The 22,980-nt window shown below is 45.4% G+C and overlaps 1 protein-coding gene across 1 annotated transcript in view; it reads left to right on the top strand.

Moving 5' to 3' along the window:
• The window catches only part of LONP1 (lon peptidase 1, mitochondrial), a 327,100-nt gene that overhangs the window by 6,164 nt on the left and 297,956 nt on the right, over positions 1-22,980 (top strand). The window contains exons 2-3 of the mRNA XM_040417757.1: positions 5,655-5,743; positions 7,652-7,771. Of these exons, the coding sequence (XP_040273691.1) occupies positions 5,655-5,743; positions 7,652-7,771 (209 nt within the window). The remainder of the gene's footprint in view (positions 1-5,654; positions 5,744-7,651; positions 7,772-22,980) is intronic.

Here is a 22,980-nt window from a genome sequence, read left to right as displayed (position 1 = left end):
AACCTTCCCTCTCGGCGGGGAGCTCTGCTCCCATATTGAAGAAGACGTAGACTTGTTTCTTGAGTACCTGTCAAGGTAAGAACAGATTGAACAAAAACCAAAAAACTTAAACAAAAACAATGAGAGGATGAATAACATCCAGATAAGGCCGGGTGTACACATACTCTGCCAGTCAGAGATAATAGAACCAGTAGGGGGGGGGGGGGAAGGGTATTATACCCAGAAGCACTTTCCCTCATAATTAGTAGGAGTACCAAAGCATAGTAAGTTTATGTGGAACAAGTAAGGGGGGAAGGATGGGAGTCTTTTTAGTAGCTATAACAACTATTCAGATTATATCTATAGCTATTTCGCCAGGAGGAAGACAGCCTGGAGTATTTAGGAGAAAGAAAAGAAAGAGAAAAAGAAAATATGCAGGTACAGTGGCACATTTGACTTTCTTAATGTAGTTGGATATATATATATATCATTGATGCAAAAGCAGAATAAGCTAATTATAGCATGACTAGCCTGATATTCAAACAGATGGGAAAACTCAAAAGAGAGATCCCTACTGTCTCTACGTCTATTACTCAGTGAAGAGCGGGGCCCGAGAATAATGCGGGACCAACTCCACACAAAGCACATAGCATGCAGTCATTACTTTAAACATAAAATAGAATAAAATAGAGGCTCAGTTGCACCAAGTCCCATCTAACGGTTTATCTTGGTCACCTAAAACATAAAAAGAAAGGGAGAAGGAAAAAGGGGGTAATTAGCTGTCCGCCATGGAGAGACGCTTTGGAGTGGAGAAGGAATCTCTTCTTTTACTATTTCTTTGCGGCCTTGGGGTACGCTGGGGTTCCCAGGGGATGGTCTTGGGCAATTCTGGTAGAGAGTTCAGATTTTGGACTATGTCCCAATTAGCAATAGGCAGTGGGGACAGTTGGAGGAGGTCATAGGTCTTGTCCAGGTCAGCAAATGATGAGACATGGATACGTCGCCCATCATGGAGGAAGGATATGCCAAAAGGAAATGTCCATCTGTAGATAATTCTTTTTTGTCTAAGCCAATCTGTGAGAGGTTTTAAAGCTTTGCGTTTTCTCAGGGTTGATTGTGACAGGTCTTGATAGAGATGCTATTGTTTTCCCATTCTATTGCAGTAGAATTCCTCGCGCCGGCTAGGATGGCTTCTTTCACAGGAAAGTGTAGGAATCTGCATATTATATCCCTGGGTGGCTCATTGTCCCTTGGCTTAGGTCTAAGGGCTCTGTGTGCCCGTTCAGTCAAAACTTCATGCGCCGAGTCTGGGCCTAGGATTTTAAGGCATATGTGTATTACCGTTTCTGGAATATCTACTGCCAAGACGGTCTCAGGTATACCTCTGAAACGCAGGTTGTTACGCCTGCTTCTGTTTTCCTGATCTTCTATGGCCGTGTATAGGGCATTTAGGTGGCACTGTGCTAGCGACATGCTAGATGTAACTTCCTCACGATGCTGGAGGATTGTGGCCTGTGTTTCTTCTAAGGCCTCCACTCTCCTACCTATGTGCCTGATGTCTTCTTTTATTGCGGTAATGTCCACACTAATGGGGGCCAGAGCTTCTGTTAGCGCTTCCTTTAGAAAGGCCCTGGAAATTGGAAGGCATTCCTCTTCTCTGGGGTCGTCTCCTACCTGGTCACTGCCGCAGGCGGCTGATTGTTTATGACCGGAGCGTGGGGTGCCGGGCGTCATCTTGGATTCTCGGCTCCCTGTAGCAGCGGCAGCTTTCTTCATAAATTTCTCAATTTCTCCCGCTTGGCTTTGGGAGCGATTGCCTCCTGGCTGGTGGTCAGTGGGCTTTTGGCCCCCGATTTTAACCATTTCTGGCTTTGGTAGGCTTATGATGAGGTGCTATGAGGGATATGCAGTTAGGAGAGCAGCGCTTCACACGTCCATCCGGCTCAAGCGCTGGCTCCGCCCCTGCATATTCCTACTTTTATCCATGCCCCCGTTACTCCAGAAATCTATAACTTTTATAATATGCTAATTGGCCTCTGGGAGCCGAGGGGGGGGGGGGGGGGGGGGGGCGTTGCTCCTGCTCCTAGAGGCTCCGTTCTTCCACCTCTGTCACCTCCCTTCAAGTCTTGATTGACAGGGCCAGGCAGAATTCGCATCCTCCTGCCGGCCCAGTGTGCATGGTAAATCTCACGCCTGTGCCGTTCTGTATTCGGCGCAGGCATAGTGAAGGAAGGACGCTTAGTGGCTGCCGACCTTATTGCGCTGAATACTGAACGGCGCAAGCGCAAGATTTACCATGCACTCTGGGCCGGCAGGAGGATGCGAACACTGCCTGGCCCTTTCAATCAATACTTGGAAGGAGTTGACAGGTGAGAGAACAGAGCCTCTAGGAGCAGGAACAACGACCCCCTCCGCTCCTAGAGTCTCATTTGCATATTATAAAAGTTAAATTTCTGGAGTAACGGGGGTGTTCTGCCAGATTCCTATACCTTGCTTGAATGCTATACTCTGAAGTGAGTTGGACACACCGGAACTATACCTTGCCTGAATGCTATACTCTGAAGTGTGTTGGACACACCGGAAGTGACGCGGCCGCACAGGAATCGGCTTGAGGAGGGTGTGTGTGCTATGTGGTGTCCCCAATATCCTGCATTCAGCTCTGCTATGGATTCGTAAAAATTATTGGACTGGATTCGTAACCGCGCTTGCACACTCAGGGGTAGGTAGATTTTTAAGTGCAAAATGTTCCATCAGATCTCCCTACCCCTGAATGCGCACATAGCAGAGCTGAGTGCAGGATATTGGGGACACCACATAGCACACATACCCTCCTCAAGCTGATTCCGGTGCGTCCGACTCACTTCCGGGTATAGCATTCTGGCAAGGTATAGGAATCTGGCCGAACAGGGGCATGGATAAAACTAGGAATAGGCTAGTTGGGTTTTAGCTGACAGTACCACATCGCTAATGTCAGCCAGTTTAATTTTAGGTATTTCTGGTGACAGAAACCCTTTAGGATCTGCTCCTGGTTTTGGCTAGAAATTGGTCTAAATGTAAGACAGCTAAGAAGCTGGCACCTCTGCATAACTCCAACGATCCACCGCCAGCACAGGGCCTTAAGACCGGCGTCCAAAACGCTGTTCTTAATAAATGTGCCCCTGTGTATTCACCGCCTCCCGACATGTGCAGTGCTGCACTGCAAGCCCTCTCTGTGACCGATGGCCATGCTCCTGGTGTAGTGGCCGACATTGGCGACTATTTTGCTGATCCCGCTGTTGAACTGTTTAGATGCTCTAGTCAATCTGACCACTGCATCTAAGTGGCTTAGGGTACTTTCACACTTACGGCAGAAGATTCCGGCAGGTAGTTCCGCCGCGGGCAATCTGGACACAAACGGATGCATTTGTGAGACGGATCCGGATGCAAATCCGTTTTACCAGTTGTCATCTAGAAAAACGGATCCGATATTTATTTTTGTTACAGATTTAATGGTCTGCGCATGTGTGGACGGAAAGAACGGATCCGCAAAACACTTACGGACGTGTGAATGGACCCTAATTCTGACAAACTGCAAGAAGTGATTATGAAAGAATGGGTTGCTATCAGTCAGGAATTGGCCCAGAAGTTGATTGAGAGCATGCCCAGTCGAATTGCAGAGGTCCTGAAAAAGAAGGGCCAACACTGCAAATACTGACTCTTTGCATAAATGTCATGTAATTGTCGATAAAGCCTTTGAAACGTATGAAGTGCGTGTAATTATATTTCACTACATCACAGAAACAACTGAAACAAAGATCTAAAAGCAGTTTAGCAGTAAACTTTGTGAAAACTAATGTGAAATGTAGAGCAGATAACCAGTGGCACTACACCAAACCTAAAATTGTCAGGATGCGACTACCAAGGAGTGGTGCCTCACGGAGGTGCTCAACTTGTAGCTGCAGTGAGCATATATGATAAAAGGAAAAAGAGAACAAAACGAGCGGCACTCACCGTTGATAGGCAGGTAACTTTATTCCATGGCAGGAGGGGGGTGCAAGGGTTGCAGATACAGCAGCAAGTAAGCGACAGCCATTTCGCGCGTGTATGCGCTTCTTCTGGCTTTCCCAGAAGAAGCGCATACACGCGCGAAACGGCTGTCGCTTACTTGTTGCTGTATCTGCGACTGCAACCCTTGCACCCCCCTCCTGCCATAGAATAAAGTTACCTGCCTATCAACGGTGAGTGCCGCTCGTTTTGTTCTTTTTCCTTTTATCATTTGTGAAAACTAATATTTGTGTCATTCTCAAAACTTTTGGCCACAACTTTAGAGGCACTTAACTAGCCCACAGAGAACCTCAAACATGTTGGAATGAACTAGTGCCAGTATCGGTGTCTGACCTCACTGACTCTTCTATATGAATAGGCATAAATTCCCACAGACTCACTCCAAAACCTTGTAGAAAGCCTTCTCGGAAGAGTGGAAGCTGTTTTAGCTGTAAAGGGGGAACCAACGGCCACGGCACTTGGGACAGTACTACAGACTCTTCCATCCATTGGGGACATGGCCTTTGTGTCTCATTCAAGTCAGTGGGATTGAGATGCGATACTCAGCGCAGCAGCTATGCAATGTACAGTCAGTGCTTGGACTGCCATGAACAGGCTACAGCGGTCATCTGAGCACTGTGACTCCCACCGATCTGATATTGATCACCACCTATCCGGAGGGTAGGTCATCGATATCAGATCTTGCCACACACTAGTGGGACAACCTTGGAAGCCTGCCAAAACCTGTCAGACAACGTAACAAATCTAAGCTGTTAAATAACAGCGAGTGTACTTCAGTGTCACATCTGCGGTAGCCTGTTCACGTGGTGCTGAATGCAGGGTGCTCCATCTCTCTCTGCACATAAGTCACCTGGTGTAGCAGTACATGTTATAGAGGAGACGGCAAGTAGTTGTATGAAATGATGTTTAACTTCAAAGGAGCGCAATACATTATGCCACCAATCCTTACATAAGATAGTGTTAACCTGACAAATCTTAAAGGCGTTTTTCCTAGTGTTTTACGGTGTCTGGGCTCCTGGCACCCTCCCGCGAATTGGCTGTGGCGCACCAGCATCTGTACCACCTCAAACAGCTAATTGTCAGAGACATCCTGTGTTGATTCAGAGCTCCACCAATATAATATAAAACACTTGGAAAATCCTTTTAAAAGGGTTTGTCCAGTTTAGGAACTTGTAACCAACCCAATTCTTGGAACCTTTGCCGAATATTAAAATAAATAAAAGTGGTTTGTACCTGTGTCTGCTGCAGCCAGTCACTGGGCTCAGTGGTCACATGCATGTACCTTACTTCTAATAATGTGCTAGTGACGTTCTAGCAAGTTTTAGCATATTTGACTGCTGAGGCCAGTTATTGGCCACAGTGGTCACAGAACCAAGCCATATCCAGTCTGACAGGGACTGCAGACAGTTTTATTCTCTATCTATCTAATTATTTATCTATCTAATCATCTAATTATCTATCTATTTTATTATCTATCTAATTATCTATTTTTAAATTTGTGAAAAGTTCCATGGATTAGTTGGTGGCTCAGCAGCTTGTTTTATCAGTGACATAAAGTGTGACCATGCATGCTGTATGTAAAGTAGCAAACTGATAAAGCTATTAAATTGTAAAATATTTTTCAAATGAAGGTCAAGAACCCACACTTGGTGGCACTTCTGAGACGTAAAGTAAGACTTGCTCAACCCTATGCTGGAGTTTTTCTCAAGAGAGATGACAAGTAAGTACATGTTTTTGCCTATAAGCCAGCACCAGTTTGTTAGAAAACTGTTTCCCCATGTATTAATATGAGGCATTATAAATCTTCGAATTGCTGCTAGTATTGGACTGGACTCTGCTAAAAGATGCGTGCACTCAGACCTTCAGTCTCAATGTTTTCTTCCATTACAACCAGTTGTCCAGCAATGGTATCTGATCAGCGGGGGTCCAACATCTCACACACCTGCTGATTTTTCCTGAGTAGCTACAGTGCTGGAAGTTGCCTGTGTAGAAATTGTGAAGTTGGTTACTTCTGCGTTGCTCCCCATGGACTGAGCTGTGTAATTCCAGCTCCGGAGCTACCCCTGAACAGCTTATCGCTGAAGTTAGGAGCTACACACATGCATCGATCTGATATTGATGGCCTATCCTGTGGATAGGCCATCAACAGAAAAATCCTGGACAACCCCTTTTAAGGTTATTATGTTATTATCACATCCCATTTGTGATATACCTTTAAGCATGTATGTTGTTTAGTAGTAGGGTTACGTTCCACCTCCTACTCTCCCTTGTAATTACTTTCTCAACCTCCTGCACTGATTGACAGGCCCAAGCTTCCTCATTGACACAGCTAAAATCTGCTACTGAGACATGGTACCTCCATCGATCATTTGTTTCAGGGAGCGGCTTTGGTGGTCTCGTTGGCCTCCTGGGCATATACTAAGTACAGGTCTGTACACCATTTAGCGCCTGTGCTTGGTATTGATTTGAATGGGACTGAGATGCAACTAGGCCATGTGACCGCTGTATGTTGATGTCGCATAGCCTAGTGCAGTGATGGCTATACTCCGGCAATCCAGCTGTGGTGAAACTACGACTCCCAGCATGCTCCATTCTTTTCTGTGAAGTTCTGAGAACAGCCAAGCAAGTGTACATCTTGGGAGTTGTAGTTTTACCACAGCTGGAGTGCCGGAGGTTAGCCATCACAGGCCTAGTGAGAGGCCACATCACTCACTGAGCGCCTGGCCACTACTAACAGCTGAGCATAGGTCATCAATATTATTTTCCCACATAATCTCTTTAACTAAGTGATTCTGTCGTAGACCCGGTTTCCCTGAAAATAAGACATACCCATAAAATAAGCCGTAGCAGGCTTGCGGCTTATATGCTCAATATAAGACATACCCCGAAAATAAACCATAGTGATGGGCGTGGCTATGTGCCGGCGCAGAGCGCTAAAGAGGACGCTGAAAGCCCTTCTCATCTGCCGCATTGTAACAGCTGCTGTAGGTGCTGTCTCATCTGCCCCACATCTGTAGGTGACAGAGTTGCGGGCAGCCCCATCAACACGGTCGTCTTCCCCTGTCAGGTCCCGGTCGTTCTGTGCACAGCAAGCTGAGGGAGAAAGTAAGTCTCCTCAGCATCAGTGTGCATATTGGACCCAGTTCTCACTGGATCCCTGATAAATAAGACATCCGCTGAAAATAAGCCATAGTGTGTTTTCCTCAAAAATAAATAAATAAATAAATCAATACAAGACTGTCTTATTTTCGGGGAAACACAGTAGTTACCTATCTTTGTGTGGCTGAAATAAATATTCTGCTCTTGCTGGTACTCGTACCGCTTAGGCCTCTTTCACACTTGCGTTGTCCGGATCCGGCGTGTACTCCACTTGCCGGAATTACACGCCGGAGCCGGAAAAACGCTAGTGGCTTTATAAGACATAATATAACCGGATCCGTCCATGACGGATGCATGCGGTTGTATTATCAGAACGGAAGCGTTTTTGCAGATCCATGACGGATCCGCAAAAAACGCTAGTGTGAAAGTAGCCTAACAGGCCTGAGAAGAAAAATGTTTGTAGGAGTGCTTCTTTAAATACTGTTAATGGAAATTGTTACCATCTGAACACATTTGTTTTTCTGTACAGTAATGAATCTGATTCTGTTGGAAGCCTGGATGAAATTTACCACACAGGAACCTTTGTTCAAATCCATGAAATGCAGGACATGGACGACAAGCTGCGTATGATTGTCATGGGACACAGAAGGCATGTATTTTTAAGTTTGCAAATATAATTTACAAAATGATTTACTATGACTAACTTATTGATTCTCCACAGTTCCTGCAGAACTATTCTGATCCTCCTTGCCTAATATGTACATCAGTCCCTGACACTTGACATGATACCAGCATAGACCTTAACATTAGGACAATGGGCGTCATGGTCATCTAACCTGGAAGTTACGAAACATAAGGGACATAAAACTAAACATTTATTACCTTGATTCTGCAGTTTTAGAAATATCCCCATATGTGGTCCTTAGTTTCCACTTGACTCAATTACTGGCGTCATAATTGAAGGTGTACCTTGTGAGTTTTAAGGGTCTCCATTAGGGCTGCAGCTAACTATTATTTAAATAATCGATTAGTTGCCGATTAATTTCTACGATTAATCGGGAAAAACGACAAAATTAAAAAACAAAGCGGTTTATATGATTTTACTTGAAAAATTATGTTCAAAGGCCATATTAAAACAAATTGTGGGTGGCGCTGTTATGGAGAGGGGGATCTGTGGGTGGCGCTGTTATGGAGAGGGGGATCTGTGGGTGGCGCTGTTATGGAGAGGGGGATCTGTGGGTGGCGCTGTTATGGAGAGGGGGATCTGTGGGTGGCGCTGTTATGGAGAGGGGGATCTGTGGCTGGCGCTGTTATGGAGAGGGGGATCTGTGGCTGGCGCTGTTATGGAGAGGGGGATCTGTGGCTGGCGCTGTTATGGAGAGGGGGATCTGTGGCTGGCGCTGTTATGGAGAGGGGGATCTGTGGCTGGCGCTGTTATGGAGAGGGGGATCTGTGGCTGGCGCTGTTATGGAGAGGGGGATCTGTGGCTGGCGCTGTTATGGAGAGGGGGATCTGTGGCTGGCGCTGTTATGGAGAGGGGGATCTGTGGCTGGCGCTGTTATGGAGAGGGGGATCTGTGGCTGGCGCTGTTATGGAGAGGGGGATCTGTGGCTGGCGCTGTTATGGGCATAACGGTGCACAGATCCCCCCCCCCCCCCCCCCCCCCCCCCCCCTCCCCATAACAGCCCCGGCCCTGCTGCTCACAGCAGACTAATCACTCACTGCATCTTTATTTTACCTTACAATCGTGACGCTCCAGTAACAACTAACAGGCAGAGCGCGTCACTTTATGAATGAAGGAGGCGGAGCAGGCGCGTCACATGAGTAAGTGACGTTACGCTGCCCTCCGCTCTGCCTGCAGAGTTGTTACTGGAGCGTCACGATTGTAAGGTAAAATAAAGATGCAGTGACTTAAAGTAAACCGCCCGCATAGCAACGAATCGGCCATTATTCGATAACTGGATTTGTCGACAACGAATCCAGTTATCGATTACATCGATTAATCGTTGCAGCCCTAGTCTCCATTTTTTACAATGTTTTGCACCCCACAAATTGCTCTGCAATATTCCATTTGTGGTCGCAATTCCATTCCATTTTGTTGGAATGGGATCGGGTGCTTTGTCGCATTTGCACTTTGTAGAGCCTATGAGGTATCATTACAGTGGAAACTTAGAAATAGTAATATAAAAAGAATGGGCACTCTTATACCTGGACCACACAGTTGGTATAGCGACACTAGTTTATTAATAGCAATAATCACCATACATAAAAGTTAATAGCAGTACATAAAGTTATATGCCCTATCTAAAACTTGTCTCCTACAATGATAAAATTGATAAAAAATGCCAAAAATTGACAAAAAATTGACAGTGCAATAAAATCTTCAATCCGCTGATGTAGCTGATAAAATAAGGTCAGAAGGCCTAATATCCCGGCCAAATAGAGAGGAAAAAAAGAAGAAAATGTGGAATCTAGGTCTGTTCCAACTGCCTATATATACTCAATCAGCTGCAACAGTGGTTGATACCGAATAGGTCCCCAAAGAGAGTATATGAATGTATAAACAGTGATACAAAGAAAAAAAAAAAAAATTTAAATACAAAAGGAAAAGATTGTGAGTATAGAATACACTCAACAGGGTGTGTACATAGGTGCATCAATAAAAATATAAATACCAGGTGCTAGCAAAAAATAAATAGTGCATTAACAATCAATAATAATCCCAATGTAGAAATCCAGTGCAAAATGTGTGCAAATAACTGGAAGTATAAAACTATGAAGTATTTGAAGACTAACAGAATTCAATCTTCAAACGGCCGTGTGAATAATCAAGTGTCTCTGGAGACTCGGTAATAGCAGTAGGCAGTCCGTCCCCTGGTTACTAATATCTCTAGAGTTCAAACTTGCTTCTATAGTAGAGCATTTGGAGATTTTAATATTAGGTCCGCACAGTTCCTAGAAGTGCGTGGAGTATCACAGGGTTATAGTCCCAACAGGTTTCAGCGGAGACTGTGCAGTATCTGATAAGTATCAGTGTGGTAGGATAGTTTTGTGACAGTCGATACAAATATAGCAGTATTAGTTGTAGATTCTTACTTACATTCAGTCCTGCTGTCCACCGTGGCGTCCCACGTGGTGTAGGTTTCAGGGTAAGTGAGTCTTACTGCCAAATGGAAAGACTGTGTGATCCGGTCTTGTAATCTTTGAGCCTTCAGCTATAAATCCAAGCGCTGGCTCTGTTACACTGTGAATGCAATCTGTGTTGATTAGAATGGGTGTTCCACCTGTGATTCAGTCACACCCATGGGTAGCTGCACAATATCCAAAGGCCGCGGTTCCTTTTTCGTTTCCTTTATAAGCGCTTGCTTGGTCCAGACAAAAATAACAGGTTAATGTAGTTTAAAGTTGTCCGGTTTTAGTCAGCTCTAATTCCTCCACGCCAGACGCGTTTCGAAGGATATCCTCCTTCTTCCTCAGTGGCTAGAAATACGGTAACTCAGAAATAACCCCATTTTGGAAGCTACACCCCATAAGGAGTGTGTAGATAACTTTTTTCACACAGGTGTTTCACATACTTTATTAACATGAAAATTAAGAATTATATTTTTTTCAATAGTACGATGCTGTAGGGTTGGCACAATATGAAAATTCGGATTCGATTTTGATACTATAAAGTATTGCAAAACACCAAAAAAGCCATGTACATTCCGCATTTTATGGAACGTCCGGCCCATAACGGAACAGTCCTATCCTATTTTTTTGGGGGGGGGACAAGGTGACTAAAAAAGGGTGATTTGCACATTTATTTTTTCTGTTTACAGCGTTCACCGCATAGGAGATGGTTTTTTAAAAATTTTAATCTGAATTTTTCGGGCTTGGCGATACATGATCTTTATCTTTTTTATTTGTATATTTTATATGTAAAATTGGGAAAGGGAGTGATTTTAACCTCTTCTGGACACAGGGCGTACAGGTACACCCTGATATCCTGGTACTTAAGGACACAGGGCGTACCTGTACGCCCTGTGTATTTCCGATCACCGCCGCTCGGTGATCGGAACAAGGTGCCTGCTCAAATCATTTAGCAGGCACCTTGGCTAAATGCGCGCGGGGGTTCCGTGACCCCCCCCCCCCCCATCCCCTGGACGGCGAACGCCGCAAACCGCAGGTCAATTCAGACCTGCGGTTTGCGGGTTTTCATTCTGCGGCAGCGGTGGTGCCATTGGGTCCCCATGGGGCTGTAGGGGGGACCCGATGGCGTGGAAGGCAGTGCGATGCCTTCCGGTGACGAGCCTGCGAGATTCAGCCCCCTGGATCTCACAGGCCGGAAGCTGTATGAGTAATACTCACTGTATTACTCATACAGCCAATGCATTCCAATACAGAAGTATTGGAATGCATTGTAAAGGATTAGACCCCCAAAAGTGGGACAAAAAATAGTGAAAAAATAAAGTTTCCCCCCCCCAAACATTTAAAGTTTCAAGTAAAAATAAACAAAAACGTAATTTTCCCCAAATAAAGTTAAAAAAATTGGTAAAAAATAAGTAGACCGGCTCTATAAACATATCACATGACCTAACCCCTCAGATGAACACCGTAAAAAATAAAAACTGCTAAATAAACAAACAATTTTTTTTGTCACATTACATCACTAAAGTACAACAGCAAGCGATCAAAAAGGCGTACGCCCACCAAAATGGTACCAATCTAACCGTCACCTCATCCCGCAAAATGAGCCCCTACCTGGGACAATCGCTCAACAAAAAAAAAAAACTATGGCTCAGAATATGGAGACACTAAAACATAATTTATTTTTTTATTTTTTAAAAAGCTGTTATTGTGTAAAACTTACATAAATAAAAAAAGTATACATAATAGGTATCGCCGCGTCCGTAATAAGTTGCTCTATAAAAAATATCACATGACCTAACCCCTCAGGTGAATACCGTAAAAAAATAAAAATAAAAACTGTGTGAAAAAAGCAATTTTGTCACCTTACATCACAAAAAATGTAATGGTAAGCGATTTTAAAAAGTCATACGCACCCCAAAATAGTGCCAATCAAACCGTCATCTCATCCCGCAAAAATCATACCCTACCCAAGATAATCGCCCAAAAACTGAAAAAACTATGGCTCTTAGACTATGGAAACACTAAAACATGATTTTTATTTTTATTTTTTTGTTTCAAAAATGAAATCATTGTGTAAAACTTACATAAAAAAGTATACATATTAGATATCGCCGCGTCCGTCTGCTTTATAAAAATACCACATGATCTAACCTGTCAGATGAATGTTGTAAATAACAAAAAAAAACTGTGCCAAAACAACTATTTCTTGTTACCTTGCCTCACAAAAAGTGTAATATAGAGCAACCAAAAAATCATATGTACCCTAAACTAGTACCAACAAAACTTCCAACCTATCCTGTAGTTTCTAAAATGGGGTCACTTTTTTGGAGTTTCTACTCTAGGGGTGCATCAGGGGGGCTTCAAATGAGACATGGTGTAAAAAAAAACAGTCCAGCAAAATCTGCCTTCCAAGAACCGTATGGCATGTCTTTCCTTCTGCGCCCTGCCGTGTGCTCGTACAGCAGTTTACGACCACATATGGAGTGTTTCTGTATACTACAGAATCGGGGCCATAAATATTGAGTTTTGTTTGACTGTTAACCCTTGCTTTGTAACTGGAAAAAAAATATTAAAATGGAAAATCTGCCAAAAAAGTGAAATTTTGAAATTGTATCTCTATTTTCCATTAATTCTTGTGGAACACCTAAAGGGTTAACGACGTTTGTAATATCAGTTTTGAATACCTTGAGGGATGTAGTTTCTAGAATGGGGTGGTTTCAATTATATAAGCCTCACAAAGTAACTTCAGACCTGAACTGGTCCTTAAAAAGTTATTTGAGATTTCTCGCCCATATTCATTGGGGGACACAGGAACCGTGGGTATAGCTATGTCCTCTAGGAGGCGTTGACACTAGTAAAAGTTGTTAGCTCCTCCCCTGGCAGCTATACCCACTCTAGCCTGGAGAGAGAGCTTCAGTTTTTTTCTAGTGTCAATAGGAGGCAAGACCTCCCTTTTCAGATGGGAAAACAGTGAACGCCTCGCCTCCCTGCTCTCCCAGGGTTGAGCTGTGCCAGTGCCGGTTATCCGCACTGCTGCTGCCTTCCCCACAGAAGACAAGGTTTACCAGGGCAGCCTCGCTCCCCTGCATCCCGCCAGCCAAGGGGTCACCCATCCAAGCCCCCCTTTTCCAGCGTCCTGCCACTACGGTGCCAGTAGCTGAAGGGGTGACCCTGCTGGACCAGAGGAGGGGTGAAGATGGCGGCAGGAGGGAGAAGAGAGGTGAGTACATGGGACTAGGTGAGCGTGTTTAACCCTCTGGTTGGTCTCCCCCCTCCCCCGTGGCGGCAATAGTCTTGCTTTATTATAGAATTAGGGGTCTCTGCCTCAGGATATGGGGCAGATTTGCTGCTTTCATGGGGCCTCACTAGGTTCTGCCAAGCATGACTGCAGACAGGATTGAAGGGGCTCACTTATTAATTTTTAGCAGATCTGCGCCTCACTTTGTTGTTGTGGCACCAGGACCCCCTCACTTCCCCTCTAGGCCGCCGGCTACGCGGCCACTTAGGGGGTTAAGAAAAACTTCCTTGCAGCGCTTTTGTCTCGGCCGGCCACGGTTATACTCCATGGTGTCCCCGCAGCTACCACCATCTAGGAAAAGGAGTTACACCCCTTGCACCAACAAGCGCCGCTCTGGAAGGGTTAACGCCGGTATGATGCCGGCCGCCGTAGGATTTTTCACACTTTTGCCCGGCCGCAGCTTCATCCGCTGCGGACAGGGACCATGCACCGCTCAACAAGCAAGGAAGGAAGGGAGCGGAGGAGCTCCCCCACTCCCCTATATGCGATCCGCTCATGTCTGGGCGCTTAAGGGGTTAATCACATCTCTGGACTGGGGGTGCGCTGTGGCGCGAATTCTTCCTGCCTCACTTCCCTCTCCCACATGCCGCTAAGCCCCGCCCCCGGTCTTCAGACAGCTTAACCCTTTCTGGCCAGCCACCTCTGTAACCGGCACCAGCCTTCCATAGGCGAGTAATTGCACTTATCTGTGACCTTATCTCCAGTACAATGTGCCTTAACTGTTAACCCCTTCCTGCCTCTGCCACTTGGACATCATAGTTAAAAAAAAAAAAGGAAAAATGTGCGTTCACACTGCCCCCCTCATCACCGCAGGACCACCCGGTCTCTGTGGTACCAGGCTGGGCCTGTGTCCTATAGCGGACAAAGGAGGACATCTCATAGTTCCCAATCTGCCCTCCTGGGTCGTTGGATGATTTTCCTCCACCTGCGCAGATCCAGGGAGGACAGCTGGAGTATTCCCAATCCACCCTCCGGGTCGTGTGGTTGATGGTTCTCCAGCACAGGACCTCTGGATTCCCAATCCGTCCTCCGGGGCCGTTTGGTTGATAATTCTCCACCTGCACGATCTAATGGAGAACCTCTGGAAGTTCCCACTCCACCCTTCAGGGTCGTTTGGTTATTAAGCTCCACCTACGCAATCCGGTGGATGGACCTTTTAGATTCCCACTCCACCCTCTGGGTCGTGGGTTGATATATCCCCACCAGTGTGGCCTGCTCTGCCACGGGCAGTTTCTGTGAGGTAGAACTGCGCGCAAGCGAGCCAGAGCAGAACATTTCTCCTCGGTCTCCTGCACACCCCCAAGGGTCCAGCTCAGACGCGCCCTTCCATCCCTGGAGAGGGGATCAGTGATTTGGGCTCTCTCGACTCCCTTGCAATCTTCCGAGATTGCGTCCACAGTAGCCAGCAGTTCTTGTCGTTACCCCCTTTTATAAGGTGGAGTATTTGCACCATTGCTGCATACCATACCTACTTTAAGGCATTTTAACTGCTAGAGCGCTGTTGTCAGTGACGCCCGTAGACGTTTCCCCTTCCAGAGGGGACAGAATTGCATTTCCACCAGGTAGTCTCGTTATGGCATTATCACCGTTTCGGTGGTTACCGTAGGCATTTACCTCTTCCTTAGGTGGAGTAATTGCATATCGCATATGCGTGCCCTTCCATAAACTGCGTAATCTCTACCGTTGCATTCAGTTCCTGCTGTATGCATGAACACTTCCGCTAGCAGTACTCCTTGTATGCATTACCCCTTCCATAGGGAGTAATTGCACTACTACGGATGCAGTACTTGCCTTATATATTGTCCCCTGCAGTTGGTGGACTAAGTACAATTACACTGTTTTTAGTGCTGGACGTACAGGGAGTGCAGAATTATTAGGCAAGTTGTATTTTTGAGGATTAATTTTATTATTGAACAACAACCATGTTCTCAATGAACCCAAAAAACTCATTAATATCAAAGCTGAATATTTTTGGAAGTAGTTTTTAGTTTGTTTTTAGTTTTAGCTATTTTAGGGGGATATCTGTGTGTGCAGGTGACTATTACTGTGCATAATTATTAGGCAACTTAACAAAAAACAAATATATACCCATTTCAATTATTTATTTTTACCAGTGAAACCAATATAACATCTCAACATTCACAAATATACATTTCTGACATTCAAAAACAAAACAAAAACAAATCAGTGACCAATATAGCCACCTTTCTTTGCAAGGACACTCAAAAGCCTGCCATCCATAGATTCTGTCAGTGTTTTGATCTGTTCACCATCAACATTGCGTGCAGCAGCAACCACAGCCTCCCAGACACTGTTCAGAGAGGTGTACTGTTTTCCCTCCTTGTAAATCTCACATTTGATGATGGACCACAGGTTCTCAATGGGGTTCAGATCAGGGGAACAAGGAGGCCATGTCATTAGATTTTCTTCTTTTATACCCTTTCTTGCCAGCCACGCTGTGGAGTACTTGGACGCGTGTGATGGAGCATTGTCCTGCATGAAAATCATGTTTTTCTTGAAGGATGCAGACTTCTTCCTGTACCACTGCTTGAAGAAGGTGTCTTCCAGAAACTGGCAGTAGGACTGGGAGTTGAGCTTGACTCCATCCTCAACCCGAAAAGGCCCCACAAGCTCATCTTTGATGATACCAGCCCAAACCAGTACTCCACCTCCACCTTGCTGGCGTCTGAGTCGGACTGGAGCTCTCTGCCCTTTACCAATCCAGCCACGGGCCCATCCATCTGGCCCATCAAGACTCACTCTCATTTCATCAGTCCATAAAACCTTAGAAAAATCAGTCTTGACGTTTCAGCTTGTGTGTCTTGTTCAGTGGTGGTCGTCTTTCAGCCTTTCTTACCTTGGCCATGTCTCTGAGTATTGCACACCTTGTGCTTTTGGGCACTCCAGTGATGTTGCAGCTCTGAAATATGGCCAAACTGGTGGCAAGTGGCATCTTGGCAGCTGCACGCTTGACTTTTCTCAGTTCATGGGCAGTTATTTTGCGCCTTGGTTTTTCCACACGCTTCTTGCGACCCTGTTGACTATTTTGAATAAACCTCTTGATTGTTCGATATTCACGCTTCAGAAGCTTTGCAATTTTAAGAGTGCTGCATCCCTCTGCAAGATATCTCACTATTTTTGACTTTTCTGAGCCTGTCAAGTCCTTCTTTTGACCCATTTTGCCAAAGGAAAGGAAGTTGCCTAATAATTATGCACACCTAATATAGGGTGTTGATGTCATTAGACCACACCCCTTCTCATTACAGAGATGCACATCACCTAATATGCTTAATTGGTAGTAGGCTTTCGAGCCTATACAGCTTGGAGTAAGACAACATGCATAAAGAGGATGATGTGGTCAAAATACTCATTTGCCTAATAATTCTGCACGCAGTGTATGCATCCCCCCTTCGGTAAGTGGCGGCATTGCATCTCCACTGGGTTCTGTTCCTGCCGTATGCATTTGCCTTCTCCCATCACAGTGCTTCCTCTTGCGTTCCCCTTCCGCTAGTGGTCCGCTTACAGGGGAATACCTTAGCATCTCGTGCTGCAGTTGAACTTCGCCACGGCTCTAGATGCCTTAGCTTCTTTCACAGTGGGGCGTGGAAACAGCCGATACCCGTGGGTGCTGGTGCTCTGCATCTGTGGTGTATGGGTTCCACCGGGGGATACAGTAGCTGTTTTGGTGCATGGTTGTGACATCCTCTGTCTTCTCAGAGGGGTTGCCTAGCAACACTTGTGTCAAGTCGAGGGTTCACTGACTCTGTAGTCCCCCTCAGCTGGGGGTTCTACCCTTACGCTAGCATTGCTGTTGCTTCTGTTCAGAGCCCTTCCGAGGTAAAAGTGTTTAAGGCTAATTCTACTTAACTGGGGCAGTATAGTGCCATGACTTCAACGTGATAACCTCCCCCTCCTCCAGTTTTGTGCCGACTGGCAGGCGCTGGCTACTTCTGGGGGAGTGGTATTTGCGTTACCACTGCATGCTGTGGTTCTTATTGCTCAGCTCCTTCGTCAGGTGGTGGATTCCGCTAGCGATACATTTGTGGCTCCCCTTGCTTGACTTCCTCCTCTGGCAGAGTTTTTGGCACAGTCACTAAACGCCTGTTGCATCGGCATTTGCACGGAGTGTTCCTTTGTGGCCTTCTATTTCAGAGTTCCGGCTGGTGGGTTGTGGCGCACTCCACTTCTTTCCTTCTACAGGTGAATCCTTCCCACTGGTCCTGGGTGTGCTACTTGTTTCTGCATTACTTTCCTTAAGACATGACAAATGTCTAGGTCACGTCAGCCCTCTGGTGGTCATACTTTCCACCGCCTATTCCGTGGGTAGGCTACGAGACCCCCCAACACCAGACGGAGCGGATTTGCTGTCACGTCTTGCCACGCTGATAGACGTTCCATTCTTGGACCGGACACCCTTCTGTTTCTTCTTCCTCTTCGGACAGAATGGCTACGGGCCTCTCCCTTCTGTATTCCAGGACTGCGGAAGGTGTTCGAGGCGATCTGTCCGCCACTTCGTTTTTTCTCTCCCCACGATCCTGTCTTTTCTACAATCGGGGTTTGACCTTGGTCTGGCCTTAGTTCTTGAAGGGTCAGGTGTCGGTGCTTCTATTCTTTCCAGTGCCCTCTGGCCCCCCCTGGGGCCGTTAAGGACCTTCAGGGAGTGTCACATACGGTTCCTCCGTACTGTCTTCCTTTACCGTCTTGGGACCTGGATTTAGTCCTCTCAACGCTCCAGTTTTTATTAAATTTTTTTCCTGGAGCCCTGGCGGGAGATTCTCTCCTACTCCTGTCCTGGAAGGTAGTTTTTTCTGGTCGCTGTCACTTCCATTAGACACTGTCTGAGTTGTCAGCGCTCTCTGTGGAGAACCCTTCCTGGTTATTCATAGGGACAAGGTGTCCCTTCCTTTTTTCCAAAGGTGGGCTCTGACTTCCAATTTAACAAGAAACTTGTCCTTCCCTCACTGTGCCCATCTCTTTTTCACATCCTAAGGGAAAGGAGTTACACCATTTGGACGTTGTCAGAGCTCTGGAGCTCTATTTTAGCAGCCTCCGGTTCCTTCCGCCGTCCGGATCCCCTTTTTGTCATTTTGGAGGGTCCTTGACAGGGGTGGACGGCCTCCAAGGAGACGATTGCACGATAGTTTCGTTCTGCAAGTGCTAAACCATACGCACCCGGAGCAGGCTTCCGGTGGGCGCTTCTTGGGCTCGGAGGAATCGCGCTTCGGCTGCACAGTTGTGTAAGGCGGCTACTGGTCCCCCTTACACACATTCAAAGAATTTTACCAGGTGCATACGTATGCATCGGCGGACACTGCCCTGGGTGCGTGATCTTACAGGCGGCAGTTTTCTTAGATGCCAGCAGGGATGCTTGCTTCCATGGGTCTGTGGTTTTTCCCTCCCCGTGGACTGCTTTCAGACGTCCCACGGTTCCTGTGTCCCCCAATGAATATGGGCGAGAAAAGGAGATTTTTGTATAACTTACCAGTAAAATCTCTTTCTCGCTCTTTATTGGGGGACACAGCACCCACCCAGTATTGTTGTTCGGTCACAGTTGTGGCAGTCGCTGGTTTGAACCTCGTTTGGTCCTTCGGCATGGTTGGTGTACCATGTTTTTTTCTTGGTTGGCTTGCTTCTCCTACTGCGTGTTCACAAACTGAAGCTCTCTCTCCAGGCTGGAGGGGGTATAGCTGCCAGGGGAGGAGCTAACAGCTTTTACTAGTGTCAACGCCTCCTAGAGGACATAGCTATACCCACGGTTCCTGTCTCCCCCCAATGAAAAGCGAGAAAGATTTTACTGGTAAGTTTATACAAAAATTTCCTTTTTCTGAGAAATTTCAAGATTTACTTCTAAGCCTTGTAACGTCCCCCAAAAATAAAATGTCATTCCCAAAATGATCCTAACCTGAAGTAGACATAAGGGAAATGTAAAGTAATAACTATTTTTGTAGGTATTAATATGTATTATAGAAGTAGAGAAATTGAAACTTGGAGATTTGCAAATTTTTGACTTCATTTTACCAGTGTTATGAAGTACAATATGTGACGAAAAAACAATCTCAGAATGGCCTGGATAAGTCAAAGCGTTTTAAAGTTATCAGCACTTAAAGTGACACTGGTCAGATTTGCAAAAAATGGCCTGGTCCTTAAGGTGAAACAAGGCTGTGTCCTTAAGGAGTTAAACTTTCAATATTTTATTTATTTTTACACTTTTTAGCTCCTTTTTTCAGCCCTCTTTTAGAGGGGCTAGAACCTGGCATCTTTTAATCTTGTCCTATTCACCCTAATAGAGCTCTGCGCAACCAATTACTATAATTAACCCGTTAATACAAATGTACGCGGCTGCATGATATGGCCGGCACCTGGCCTCAATGGCAGGGATCCCGCTGAACAGTGTCAATTAAACCCTCAGGTGCCGCAGCCTCAATGCCCTGTCATTGATGCTGGGTGCCGGCTGTGTGCAGAAGCGCAGCCTAGTATCAGAAAATAGCAAATCCCAGTATCAAATCAATCCAGGTCTAAAAGTATCGATTGGGTATTGATAGTTCGATACCCGATGCAATCCTACGATGCTGTAGCACCAAATAGTTAATTTTCAGGTGGGGGGAAAAAAAAAAAGCACCCCATAACGTCAGGGCTAAAAGGGGAAGGAGTGCCATTTGGATTTTAGAACATGGATTTTGCTGAAATTATTTTTTAAGAGCCTTAACTTAAGGAGCTTTTTTATTAGTAAGGACTAAAGAGGCAACTGCCTCATGTTTTTGCCATCTGCTTAACGTATGCAAAAAAGTACAGTACAGACCAAAAGTTTGGACACACCTTCTCATTCAAAGAGTTTTCTTTATTTTCATGACTATGAAAATTGTAGATTCACACTGAAGGCATCAAAACTATAAATTAACACATGTGGAATTGTATACATAACAAACAAGTGTGAAACAACTGAAAATATATCATATTCTAGGTTCTTCAAAGTAGCCACCTTTTGCTTTGATTACTGCTTTGCACACTCTTGGCATTCTCTTGATGAGCTTCAAGAGGTAGTCCCCTGAAATGGTTTTCACTTCACAGGTGTGCCCTGTCAGGTTTAATAAGTGGGATTTCTTGCCTTATAAATGGGGTTGGGACCATCAGTGGCGTTGAGAAGTCAGATGGATACCCAGCTGATAGTCCTACTGAATAGACTGTTAGAATTTGTATTATGGCAAGAAAAAAGCAGCTAAGTAAAGAAAAACGAGTGGCCATCATTACTTTAAGAAATGAAGGTCAGTCAGTCAGTCAGCCGAAAAATTGGGAAAACTTTGAATGTAAGGGCTATTTGACCATGAAGGAGAGTGATGGGGTGCTGCGCCAGATGACCTGGCCTCCACAGTCACCGGACCTGAACCCAATCGAGATGGTTTGGGGTGAGCTGGACCGCAGAGTTAAGGCAAAAGGGCCAACAAGTTCTAAGCATCTCTGGGAACTCCTTCAAGACTGTTGGAAGACCATTTCAGGGGACTACCTCTTGAAGCTCATCAAGAGAATGCCAAGAGTGTGCAAAGCAGTAATCAAAGCAAAAGGTGGCTACTTTGAAGAACCTAGAATATGATATATTTTCAGTTGTTTCACACTTGTTTGTTATGTATATAATTCCACATGTGTTAATTCATAGTTTTGATGCCTTCATAGTCATGAAAATAAAGAAAACTCTTTGAACGAGAAGGTGTGTCCAAACTTTTGGTCTGTACTGTATATGTTAAACGGATGCCATACAATGCCATCCGTCAGCATCCTTTTTTTATCGGACTTTGTAGGATAGAAAAACAGTGCTATTTTTATTTTCTCCCCCCAAGTGTATGTTAAACAGATGGAAAAAAACCGATATGAAGACACCCTTATGGAAGCAGTGTGTATGGCTCTGTTATGGCAACAGTGGTCTTATATTTAGTGTATGATGTATGTTTAGTGTGTTACTGCAATTTTTGTACTCCTTGGCTAAACCTAAACCTCAAAAATGGTAAGAGGAGTATTTTTACTCTTCCAGAAAAAATCTAGTAGGTGCTCTGTGGAAGGGTAGCACCTAACATAGACTGTGGAAACCCTAGTGTTCCAAAAATTGCTTGATTAATCCATTCATATTTTTAGCAAAGCACCAAGAGGTCTAATCCACGAGTTACAAAAACGGCCAACGCTTCAGACCATCCCAGACCTTGATCTTGACCTAATCTCTAGTATAGGAGAATGTGACAATGTTCCAGTCACATTGTCACATTCTTATACTGTATAATAGAGATCAGCCTCATTCTTCATGTGAAATACCACCTGTGGCTTTACAACAGTTTCCACTAGAGTTGTTGCGATACCAAATTTTTGATTCGGTTTCGATACCATGAAAAAGTATTGCGATACTCGATACCATTCGATACCACGCGAAAAAAATAAACAAAAAAAGCCACGTGCATTCCTCATTTTTAAAAATGGCGAATCGCGCAGTTTTTATTTTATTTTTTCTGTTCCGGCATTCACCACCTAGATTTTTTTTTTATATTTTAATAGTTTGGACTTTTCTGATGTGGCGATGTAATATGTTTATTTATATATTTTATATGTGAAATTGGGAAAAGGGGGCTGATTTATACTTCATATTTTAGTGTTTTTTTTTTCACTTTTTATTTAATAACTATTTCCCCCCTTAGGGGCTAGAACCTGGGATCTTTCATCCCTTTTCCTATTCACCCTGATAGATCTCTATCAGGGTGAATAGGACTCCACACTGTCCCTGCTGCTCTGTGCTTTGTGCACACAGCATCAGGGATGTTACCATGGCAACCAGGGCTTCTGTAGCGTCCTGGCTGCCATGGTAACCGATCGGAGCCCCAGGCTTACACAGCTGGGGCTCCGATCAGAAGCTGCCACTGCACCACCAATGAGGGGGAGTGGAGAGGTCCCTGTGGCCACTGCCACCAATGATTTTAATACTGGAGGGTTGAGAGGGGCCGGCGCACTGTGCCACCAATGATTTTAATGGGATGGGGGAATTGAGGGGGGGGGGGGCACACTGCACCACCAATGATTTTACCCCTTTATACAGGAGGCGGGTACTAGCAGATCAGCGGCAGTTAACTGCCGCTGATCGCAGCTCCCTGTCAGGGGCAGGGTGCCGGCAATGCGATTCTGCTGCCGGCACCCGCCTCCTGTATGTGTTAAAGACTGACTACTGTATATGAGTCCAGACTTTCACTATTAGGCCACACAGAGCGGCGCCCAGCGATGTCTCAGCACTCACCATTTAGTCCTGGGCGCCGCTCCGTTCGCCCGCAGTGCCCCATTACTGTCTCCTCTCCTGCTCCACATGCTGCTGATTACTATCGGAGCGATGGGAGGAGACATCAGCTTCACTAGTGGGCGTTCCTTCTCCCTGGCTGTAGCGCTGTCCAATCGCAGCGCAG

The sequence above is a fragment of the Bufo bufo genome, chromosome 2, assembly GCF_905171765.1.
Source record: "Bufo bufo chromosome 2, aBufBuf1.1, whole genome shotgun sequence".
In the NCBI taxonomy this organism is placed as follows: domain Eukaryota; kingdom Metazoa; phylum Chordata; class Amphibia; order Anura; family Bufonidae; genus Bufo; species Bufo bufo.
The sequence above is the reverse complement of the archived record's forward strand: the minus strand, read 5'-3'. Positions and strand labels throughout refer to the sequence as shown.